This window comes from Saccoglossus kowalevskii, chromosome 13 (genome assembly GCF_978046115.1).
Source record: "Saccoglossus kowalevskii chromosome 13, keSacKowa6.1, whole genome shotgun sequence".
In the NCBI taxonomy this organism is placed as follows: Eukaryota; Metazoa; Hemichordata; class Enteropneusta; family Harrimaniidae; genus Saccoglossus; species Saccoglossus kowalevskii.
Window position 1 is genome coordinate 2,929,786 of NC_140653.1, and position 14,267 is coordinate 2,944,052.

Below are 14,267 nucleotides of genomic sequence, written 5' to 3' on the forward strand. Positions count from 1 at the left end.
ACCTTATAACCGTATCATTATGCAAATGAGCACAACACCACGTGGGCACAGACCTGTATTAAACCTTTCATTGCAGCACGTGTACATTGCAAGAAACAAATGCCAAAAGAGACATACAGGGTTTCTGATATTCTAGTAAATCACTGGTACGATGGCCAGGGGTGTCAATTTCACTCTCTGATCAGGTGATTAGTTGTTTTTGTACAATATTAGCCAGTTATAAACACAAAAGAACCGAGGGCGCACTTAAATGACCGGCACATACAAAACAAGTAAATTCGAAAACATCGGGCCAAAAATATGATAAAACTCGTTGCTTCGAAAGTATCTCCAAAGTATAAAATTGCAATACTTACAACTCATTGACATTTAATTTATACATAGTGACGTAAACATTATCCATAGATTAAATAAACCGTAAAGTGTAATTTTAGAAGCTTTAATACATGTTATGATGTTATTAAGTGTACGATGCCTTTGTCGCAAATTGCGAATTGTCACTGATCGAAAGAAAAATGTTATGTTGACACCAACAATGTAGGAATGATGTGTTAATATTATAAGTTAATCGTATAATCATGTATTGTGTTCCTCAGTGATAGATTGCACAAAGACATTATAAACCTTTCAGCTGATTAAGTGTCTGCTGATTTTTTTGCTCAAAGTATAGCTATATTTTACAATCGTTGAACAATTGTGAATTTGTAACTAAGCAAATACTACGTTTGCAGGACATAAAAAATAATTGCTGCACACCACTGCAGTGATGGTTATTGTACCAGCGTATATGCAAATTAGAGAATTTGATTGTTTCATTAAATTAATACTCAGATGTTTGCTATAGGAACAGTGTTTCCATGATAAATTAGTATGAGTATGAGACATTAATATTAAAATTAGTTCATACAGCTGAGTTGTGTTTTCAATATTTATGTGAATTCACTTACCAGTTGTTGGGAGATCCACACATGATTGGATAGCACGATCCAATGTAAAGCCACTAGGCGTGTACACGTCACGGAGCTTTGCATACACATCAAGAGGCATGCAATCTTTTAGCATCGCAGTGGTTTTATCCAAATTCGGGAAGTCATTTTCGGCCGGATACTTCTCTTGATTCCTATTTGCCATTTTCTAAACACGTATAGAAATTACAATAACGTATTTCTAGTCCACTAGGATATATTGCCCAAACATCTCTCATACAACATATACCACTATAAATTATACCTGAGGCACGAAACTACAAACTATCATACATTCTATACAACTATACAGCACACTTAACCATGATTGTAATCACGACGTGGGTAAGCTACGAACGCCAAAATACACGAGTTATATTAATAACAGACACGCTTATAATACATAACAATATACGACCAAACATTCTGGATGTTGACAATAATATTGGGGGAACTATCACGCCTAGTTGTTTTCAAAGGCTTCTCGTGAACTATTAACTGTAAGGGTAACACTAGCAATACGGAAATACAATCCTTTATACATTCAAAATACCACACTAGGGATAATGCACTACAATATTTTATACATTTAATATACTGCACTAGGGACACTGCACTACAATATTTTATACATTTAATATACCACACTAGGGACACTGCACTACAATGTTTTATACATTTAATATACTACACTAGGGGTACTGCACTACAATATTTTTTACATGTACATTTTATATACTGCACTAGGGACACTGCACTACAATGTTTTATACATTTAATATACTACACTAGGGGTACTGCACTACAATGTTTTATACATGTACATTTTATATACTACACGAGGGGTACTGCACTACAATCTTTTGTACATTTAATATACTACACTAGGGGTACTGCACTACAATGTTTTATACATTTAATATACTACACTAGGGACACTGTACTACAATATTTTATACATTTAATATACTACACTAGGGGTACTGCACTACAATGTTTTATACATTTAATATACTACACTAGGGGTACTGCACTACAATGTTTTATACATTTAATATACTACACTAGGGACACTGCACTAAAATGTTTTATACATTCATCATACCACACTAGGGATAATGCACTACAATCTTTTATACATTCAATATACCACACTAGGGATAATGCACTACAATCTTTTATACATTCAATATACCACACTAGGGATAATGCACTACAATCTTTTATACATTTAATATACCACACTAGGGATAATGCACTACAATCTGTTATACATTTAATATACCACACTAGGGATACAGCACTACAATCGTTTATACATTCAATATACCACACTAGAGATACAGCACTACAATCTTTTATACACTCAATATACCACACTAGGGATAATGCACTACGATCTTTTATACATTTAATATACAACACTAGGAATAATGCACAACAATCTCTTATACATTCACCATACCACACGAGGGATAATGCACTACAATATGTTATACATTCAATATACCACACTAGGGATAATGCACTACAATCTTGTATACATTCACCATACCACACTAGGGATAATGCACTACAATCTTTTATACATTTAATATACCACACTAGGGATACAGCACTACAATCTTTTATACATTTAATATACAACACTAGGGATAATGCACTACAATCATTTATACATTCAATATACCACACTAGGGATACAGCACTACAATCGTTTATACATTCAATATACCACACTAGAGAAACAGCACTACAATCTTTTATACACTCAATATACCACACTAGGGATAATGCACTACAATCTTTTATACATTCAATATACCACACTAGGGATACAGCACTACAATCGTTTATACATTCAATATACCACACTAGAGAAACAGCACTACAATGTTTTATACACTCAATATACCACACTAGGGATAATGCACTACAATCTTTTATACATTTAATATACAACACTAGGAATAATGCACAACTATCTCTTATACATTCACCATACCACACTAGGGATAATGCACTACAATATGTTATACATTCAATATACCACACTAGGGATACAGCACTACAATCGTTTATACATTCAATATACCACACTAGAGATACAGCACTACAATCTTTTATACACTCAATATACCACACTAGGGATAATGCACTACAATCTTTTATACATTTAATATACCACACTAGGGATAATGCACTACAATCTTGTATATATTCAATATACCACACTAGAGATAATGCACTACAATCGTTTATACATTCAATATACCACACTAGAGATACAGCACTACAATCTTTTATACATTCAATATACCACACTAGGGATAATGCACTACAATCTTTTATACATTTAATATACCACACTATGGATAATGCACTACAATCTTTTATACATTCAATATACCACACTAGGGATAATGCACTACAATCTTTTATACATTCAATATACTACACTAGGGACACTGCACTACAATCTTTTATACATTCACCATACCACACTAGGGATAATGCACTACAATCTTTTATACATGCAATATACCACACTAGGGATAATGCACTACAATTTTTTATACATTCAATATACCACACTAGAGATAATGCACTACAATCTTTTATACATTTAATATACCACACTAGGGATAATTCACTACAATCTTTTATACATTCACCATAACACACTAGGGATAATGCACTACAACCTTTTATACATTCAATATACCACACTAGGGATGATGCACTACAATATTTTTTACATGTACATTTTATATACTGCACTAGGGATAATGCACTACAATTTTTTATACATTCAATATACCACACTAGAGATAATGCACTACAATCTTTTATACATTTAATATACCACACTAAGGATACAACACTACAATCTTTTATACATTTAATATACCACACTAGGGATAATGCACTACAATATTTTATACATTTAATATACTACACTAGGGACACTGCACTACAATATGTTTTACATGTACATTTTATATACTGCACTAGGGACACTGCACTACAATGTTTTATACATTTAATATACTACACTAGGGGTACTGCACTACAATGTTTTATACATGTACATTTTATATACTACACTAGGGACACTGCACTACAATGTTGTATACATGTAATATACTACACTAGGGGTACTGCACTACAATGTTTTAATACATTTCACATACTACACGAGGGGTACTGCACTACAATCTTTTGTACATTTAATATACTACACTAGGGGTACTGCACTACAATGTTTTATACATTTAATATACTACATTAGGGACACTGTACTACAATATTTTATACATTTAATATACTACACTAGGGGTACTGCACTACAATGTTTTATACATTTAATATTCTACACTAGGGGTACTGCACTACAATGTTTTATACATTTAATATACTACACTAGAGACACTGCACTAAAATGTTTTATACATTCATCATACCACACTAGGGATAATGCATTACAATCTTTTATACATTCAATATACCAAACTAGGGATAATGCACTACAATCTGTTATACATTTAACATACCACACTAGGGATACAGCACTACAATCTTTGATACATTTAATATACAACACTAGGGATAATGCACTACAATCTTTTATACATTCACCAAACCACACTAGGGATACAGCACTACAATCGTTTATACATTCAATATACCACACTAGAGATACAGCACTACAATCTTTTATACACTCAATATACCACACTAGGGATAATGCACTACAATCTTTTATACATTTAATATACAACACTAGGAATAATGCACAACTATCTTTTATACATTCACCATACCACACTAGGGATAATGCACTACAATATGTTATACATTCAATATACCACACTAGGGATACAGCACTACAATCGTTTATACATTCAATATACCACACTAGAGATACAGCACTACAATCTTTTATACACTCAATATACCACACTAGGGATAATGCACTACAATCTTTTATACATTTAATATACCACACTAGGGATAATGCACTACAATCTTGTATACATTCAATATACCACACTAGAGACAATGCACTACAATCGTTTATACATTCAATATACCACGCTAGAGATAAAGCACTACAATCTTTTATACATTCAATATACCACACTAGTGATAATGCACTACAATCTTTTATACATTTAATATACCACACTAGGGATAATGCACTACAATCTTTTATACATTCAATATACCACACTAGGGATAATGCACTACAATCTTTTATACATTCAATATACTACACTAGGGACACTGCACTACAATCTTTTATACATTCACCATACCACACTAGGGATAATGCACTACAATCTTTTATACATGCAATATACCACACTAGGGATAATGCACTACAATTTTTTATACATTCAATATACCACACTAGAGATAATGCACTACAATCTTTTATACATTTAATATACCACACTAGGGTTAATTCACTACAATCTTTTATACATTCACCATACCACACTAGGGATAATGCACTACAATCTTTTATACATGCAATATACCACACTAGGGATAATGCACTACAATTTTTTATACATTCAATATACCACACTAGATATAATGCACTACAATCTTTTATACATTCACCATAACACACTAGGGATAATGCACTACAACCTTTTATACATTCAATATACCACACTAGGAATGATGTACTACAATCTGTTATACATTTAATATACCACACTAAGGATACAGCACTACAATCTTTTATACATTTAATATACCACACTAGGGATAATGCACTACAATATTTTATACATTTAATATACTACACTAGGGACACTGCACTACAACATTTTTTACATGTACATTTTATATACTGCACTAGGGACACTGCACTACAATGTTTTATACATTTAATATACTACACTAGGGGTACTGCACTACAATGTTTTATACATGCACATTTTATATACTACACTAGGGACACTGCACTACAATGTTGTATACATTTAATATACTACACTAGGGGTACTGCACTACAATGTTTTAATACATTTCACATACTACACGAGGGGTACTGCACTACAATCTTTTGTACATTTAATATACTGCACTAGGGGTACTGCACTACAATGTTTTATACATTTAATATACTACACTAGGGACACTGTACTACAATATTTTATACATTTAATATACTACACTAGAGGTACTGCACTACAATGTTTTATTCATTTAATATACTACACTAGGGGTACTGCACTACAATGTTTTATACATTTAATATACTACAATAGGGACACTGCACTAAAATGTTTTATACATTCATCCTACCACACTAGGGATAATGCATTACAATCTTTTATACGTTCAATATACCACACTAGGGATAATGCACGACAATCTTTTATACATTTAATATACCACACTAGGGATACATCACTACAATCTTTGATACACTTAATATACAACACTAGGGATAATGCACTACAATCTTTTATACACTCAATATACCACACTAGGGATAATGCACTACAATCTTTTATACATTTAATATACAACACTGGGGATAATGCACAACAATCTTTTATACATTCACCATACCACACCAGGGATAATGCACTACAATATGTTATACATTCAATATACCACACTAGGGATACAGCACTACAATCGTTTATACATTCAATATACCACACTAGAGATACAGCACTACAATCTTTTATACACTCAATATACCACACTAGGGATAATGCACTACAATCTTTTATACATTTAATATACCACACTAGGGATAATGCACTACAATCTTTTATACATTCAATATACCACACTAGGGATAATGCACTACAATCTTTTATACATTCAATATACTACACTAGAGACACTGCACTACAATCTTTTATACATTCACCATACCACACTAGGGATAATGCACTACAATCTTTTATACATGCAATATACCACACTAGGGATAATGCACTACAATTTTTTATACATTCAATATACCACACTAGAGATAATGCACTACAATCTTTTATACATTTAATATACCACACTAGGGATAATGCACTACAATCTTTTATACATTCACCATACCACACTAGGGATAATGCACTACAATCTTTTATACATTTAATATACCACACGAGGGATAATGCACTACAATCTTGTATACATTCAATATACCACACTAGGGATAATGCACTACAATCTTTTATACATTTAATATACCACACTAGGGATAATGCACTACAATCTTTTATACATTCAATATACCACACTAGGGATAATGCACTACAATCTTTTATACATTCACCATAACACACTAGGGATAATGCACTACAACCTTTTATACATTCAATATACCACACTAGGGTTGATGCACTACAATCTGTTATACATTTAATATACGACACTAAGGATACAGCACTACAATATTTTATACATTTAATATACCACACTAGGGATAATGCACTACAATATTTTATACATTTAATATACTACACTAGGGGTACTGCACTACAATATTTTTTACATGTACATTTTATATACTGCACAAGGGACACTGCACTACAATGTTTTATACATTTAATATACTACACTAGGGGTACTGCACTACAATGTTTTAATACATTTCACATACTACACGAGGGGTACTGCACTACAATTTTTCGTACATTTAATATACTACACTAGGGGTACTGCACTACAATATTTTATACATTTAATATACTACACTAGGGGTACTGCACTACAATGTTTTATACATTTAATATACTACACTAGGGGTACTGCACTACAACGTTTTATACATTTAATATACTACACGAGGGACACTGCACTAAAATGTTTTATACATTCATCATACCACACTAGGGATAATGCACTACAATCATTTATACATTCAATATACCACACTAGGGATAATGCACTACAATCTGTTATACATTTAATATACCACACTAGGGATACAGCACTACAATCTTTGATACATTTATATACCACACTAGGGACAATGCACTACAATCTTTTATACATTCACCATACCACACTAGGGATAATGCACTACAATCTTTTATACATTCAATATACCACACTAGAGATACAGCACTACAATCTTTTATACATTCACCCTACCACACTACTGATAATGCACTACAATCTTTTATACATTCAATATACCACACGAGGGATAATGCACTACAATCTGTTATACATCTAATATACCACACTAGGGATACAGCACTACAATCTTTTATATATTTAATATACCACACTAGGGATAATGCACTACAATCTTTTAGACATTCAATATACCACACTAAGGATAATGCACTACAATTTTTTATACATTTAATATACCACACTAGTGATAATGCACTACAATCTTTTATACATGTAATATACCACACTAGGGATAATGCACTACAATCTTTTATACATTTAATATACCACACTAGGGATAATGCACGACAATCTTTTATACATTCACCATACCAGACTAGGGATAATGCACTTCAATCTTTTATACATTTAATATACCACACTCGGAATAATGCACTGCAATCTTTTATACATTTAATATACCTCACTATGGATACAGCACTACAATCATTTATACATTCAATATACCACACTAGGGATAATGCACTACAATCTTTTATTCATTTAATATACCACACTAGGGATACAGCAGTACAATCTTTTATACATTTAATATACCACACTAGGGATACAGCACTACAATCTTTGATACATTTATATACCACACTAGGGACAATGCACTACAATCTTTTATACATTCACCATACCACACTAGGGATAATGCACTACAATCTTTTATACATTCAATATACCACACTAGGGATACAGCACTACAATCTTTAATACATTTAATATACCACACTAGGGATAATGCACTACAATCTTTTATATATTTAATATACCACACTAGGGATAATGCACTACAATCTTTTATACATTCACCATACCACACTAGGGATAATGCACTACAATCTTTTATACATTCACCATACCACACTAGGGATAATGCACTACAAACTTTTATACATTCAATATACCACACTAGGGATAATGCACTACAATCTGTTATACATTTAATACACATCACAAGGGATACAGCACTACAATTTTTTATACATTCACCATACCACACTAGGGATAATGCACTACAATCTTTTATACATTCAATATACCACACTAGGGATAATGCACTACAATCTTTTATACATTCAATATACCACACTAGGGATAATGCACTACAATCTTTTATACATTCAATATACCACACTAGGGATAATGCACTACAATCTTTTATACATTTAATATACCACACTAGGGATACAGCACTACAATCTGTTATACATTTAATATACCACACTAGTGATACAGCACTACAATCTTTAATACATTTAATATACCACACTAGGGATAATGCACTACAATCTTTTATACATTTAATATATATACCACACTAGGGATACAGCACTACAATCTGTTATACATTTAATATACCACACTAGTGATACAGCACTACAATCTTTAATACATTTAATATACCACACTAGGGATAATGCACTACAATCTTTTATACATTTAATATATATACCACACTGGGGATAATGCACTACAATCGTTTATACATTCACCATACCACACTAGGGATAATGCACTACAATATTTTATACATTCAATATACCACACTAGGGATAATGCACTACAATCTGTTATACATTTAATACACATCACAAGGGATACAGCACTACAATCTTTTATACATTCACCATACCACACTAGGGATAATGCACTACAATCTTTTATACATTCAATATACCACACTAGGGATAATGCACTACAATCTTTTATACATTCAATATAACACACTAGGGAAAATGCACTACAATCTTTTATACATTCAATATACCACACTAGGGATACAGCACTACAATCTTTTATACATTTAATATACCACACTAGGGATACAGCACTACAATCTTTAATACATTTAATATACCACACTAGGGATAATGCACTACAATCTTTTATATATTTAATATACCACACTAGGGATAATGCACTACAATCTTTTATACATTCACCATACCACACTAGGGATAATGCACTACAATCTTTTATACATTCAATATACCACACTAGGGATAATGCACTACAATCTGTTATACATTTAATACACATCACAAGGGATACAGCACTACAATCTTTTATACATTCAATATAACACTAGGGATAATGCACTACAATCTTTTATACATTCAATATACCACACTAGGGATACAGCACTACAATCTTTTATACATTTAATATACCACACTAGGGATACAGCACTACAATCTTTAATACATTTAATATACCATATTAGGGATAATGCACTACAATCTTTTATATATTTAATATACCACACTAGGGATAATGCACTACAATCTGTTATACATTTCATACACATCACAAGGGATACAGCACTACAATCTTTTATACATTCAATATACCACACTAGGGATAATGCACTACAATCTTTTATACATTTAATATACCACACAAGGGATAATGCACTACAATCTCTTATACATTTAATATACCACACTAGGGATACAGCACTACAATCTTTTATACATTTAATATACCACACTAGGGATAATTCACTACAATCTTTGATACATTCAATATACCACACTAGGGATACAGCACTACAATCTTTTATACATTTTATACACTAGGGATAATGCACTACAATCTGTTATACATTTAATATACCACACTAGGGATACAGCACTACAATCTTTGATACATTTATATACCACACAAGGGACAATGCACTACAATCTTTTATACATTCACCATACCACACTAGGGATAATGCACTACAATCTTTTATACATTCAATATACCACACTAGGGATACAGCACTACAATCTTTAATACATTCACCATACCACACTACTGATAATGCACTACAATCTTATATACATTCAATATACCACACGAGGGATAATGCACTACAATCTGTTACACATCTAATATACCACACTAGGGATACAGCACTACTATCTTTTATATATTTAATATACCACACTAGAGATAATGCACTACAATCTTTTAGACATTCAATATACCACACTAAGGATAATGCACTACAATTTTTTATACATATAATATACCACACTAGTGATAATGCACTACAATCTTTTATACATGTAATATACCACACTAGAAATAATGCACTACAATCTTTTATACATTCAATAAACCACACTAGGGATAATGCACTACAATCTTTTATACATTCAATATACCACACTAGGGATACAGCACTACAATCTTTTATACATTTAATATACTACACTAGAGATACAGCACTACAATCTTTAATACATTTAATATACCACACTAGGGATAATGCACTACAATCTGTTATACATTTAATATACCGCACTAGGGATAAGGCACTACAATCTTTTATACATTCACCATACCACACTAGGGATAATGCACTACAATCTGTTATACATTTAATACACATCACAAGGGATACAGCACTACAATTTTTTATACATTCACCATACCACACTAGGGATAATGCACTACAATCTTTTATACATTCAATATACCACACTAGGGATAATGCACTACAATCTTTTATACATTCAATATACCACACTAGGGATACAGCACTACAATCTGTTATACATTTAATATACCACACTAGTGATACAGCACTACAATCTTTAATACATTTAATATACCACACTAGGGATAATGCACTACAATCTTTTATACATTCAATATACCACATTAGGGATAATGCACTACAATCTTTTATACATTCAATATACCACACTAGGGATAATGCACTACAATCTTTTATACATTCAATATACGACACTAGGGATAATGCACTACAATCTTTTATACATTTAATATACCACACTAGGGATACAGCACTACAATCTTTAATACATTTAATATACCACACTAGGGATAATGCACTACAATCTTTTATATATTTAATATACCACACTAGGGATAATGCACTACAATCTTTTATACATTCACCATACCACACTAGGGATAATGCACTACAATCTTTTATACATTCAATATACCACACTAGGGATAATGCACTACAATCTGTTATACATTTAATACACATCACATGGGATACAGCACTACAATCTTTTATACATTCAATATAACACACTAGGGATAATGCACTACAATCGTTTATACATTCAATATACCACACTAGGGATACAGCACTACAATCTTTTATACATTTAATATACCACACTAGGGATACAGCACTACAATCTTTAATACATTTAATATACCACATTAGGGATAATGCACTACAATCTTTTATATATTTAATATACCACATTAGGGATAATGCACTACAATCTGTTATACATTTAATACACATCACAAGGGATACAGCACTACAATCTTTTATACATTCACCATACCACACTAGGGATAATGCACTACAATCTTTTATACATTCAATATACCACACTAGGGATAATGCACTACAATCTTTTATACATTTAATATACCACACAAGGGATAATGCACTACAATCTCTTATACATTTAATATACCACACTAGGGATACAGCACTACAATCTTTTATACATTTAATATACCACACTAGGGATAATTCACTACAATCTTTGATACATTCAATATACCACACTAGGGATACAGCACTACAATCTTTTATACATTTTATACACTAGGGATAATGCACTACAATCTGTTATACATTTAATATACCACACTAGGGATACAGCACTACAATCTTTTATACATTTAATATACCACACTAGGGATACAGCACTACAATCTTTTATACATTCAATATACCACACTAGGGATAATGCACTACAATCTTTTATACATTTAATATACTACACTAGGGACACTGCACTACAATATTTTATACATTCAATATACTGCACTAGGGGTACTGCACTACAATATTTTACACATGTCCATTTAATATACTACAATAGGGACACTGCTCTACAATATTTTATACATTCAATATACTGCACTAGGGACACTGCGCTACAATATTTTATACATTTAATATACCACACTAGGGATAATGCACTACAATCTTTTATACATTTAATATACTACACTAGGGACACTGCACTACAATATTTTATACATTCAATATACTGCACTAGGGGTACTGCACTACAATATTTTACACATGTCCATTTAATATACTACAATAGGGACACTGCTCTACAATATTTTATACATTCAATATACTGCACTAGGGACACTGCGCTACAATATTTTATACATTTAATATACTACACTAGGGGTACTGATCTACAATCTTTTATACATTTAATATACTACACTAGGGACACTGCACTACAATATTTTATACATTTAATATACTACACTAGGGACACAGCGCTACAATATTTTATACATTTAATATACTACACTAGGGTCCTTGCACTACAATGTTTTATACATTCAATACACTACACTAGGGACACTGCACTACAATATTTTATACATTCAATATACTGCACTAGGAACACTGTACTACAATATTTTATACATTTAATATACTACATTAGGGACACTGCACTACAATATTTTATACATTCAATATACTGCACTAGCGACACTGCACTACAATATTGTATACATTTAATATACTACACTAGGGACACTGCACTACAATATTTTATACATTTAATATACTACACTAGTGACACTGCGCTACAATATTTTATCCATTTAATATACTACACTAGGGACACTGCACTACAATATTTTATACATTTAATATACTACACTAGGGACACTGCGCTACAATATTTTATACATTTAATATACTACACTAGGGACACTGCGCTACAATATTTTATACATTTAATATACTACTCTAGGGACACTGCACTACAATATTTTATACATTTAATATACTACACTAGGGACACTGCGCTAGAATATTTTATACATTTAATATACTACACTAGGGACACTACGCTAAAATATTTTATACATTTAATACACTACACTAGGGACACTGCACTACAATATTTTATACATTTAATATACTACACTAGGGACACTGCACTACAATATTTTTTACATTTAATATACTACTCTAGGGAGACTACGCTAAAATATTTTATACATTTAATATACTACACTAGGGACACTTCGCTACAATATTTTATACATTTAATATACTACACTAGGGGTACTGCTCTACAATCTTTTATACATTTACTATACTAC

The 14,267-nt window shown here is 31.7% G+C and overlaps 1 protein-coding gene across 1 annotated transcript in view; it reads right to left on the reverse strand.

The window, feature by feature from the left end:
* The window catches only part of LOC102805212 (arginine kinase-like), a 114,268-nt gene that overhangs the window by 63,041 nt on the left and 36,960 nt on the right, over positions 1-14,267 (reverse strand). Inside the window, exon 2 of the mRNA XM_085506681.1 lies at positions 948-1,134. Coding sequence (XP_085362807.1) covers positions 948-1,131 — 184 coding nt within the window. The 5' untranslated portion in view covers positions 1,132-1,134. The remainder of the gene's footprint in view (positions 1-947; positions 1,135-14,267) is intronic.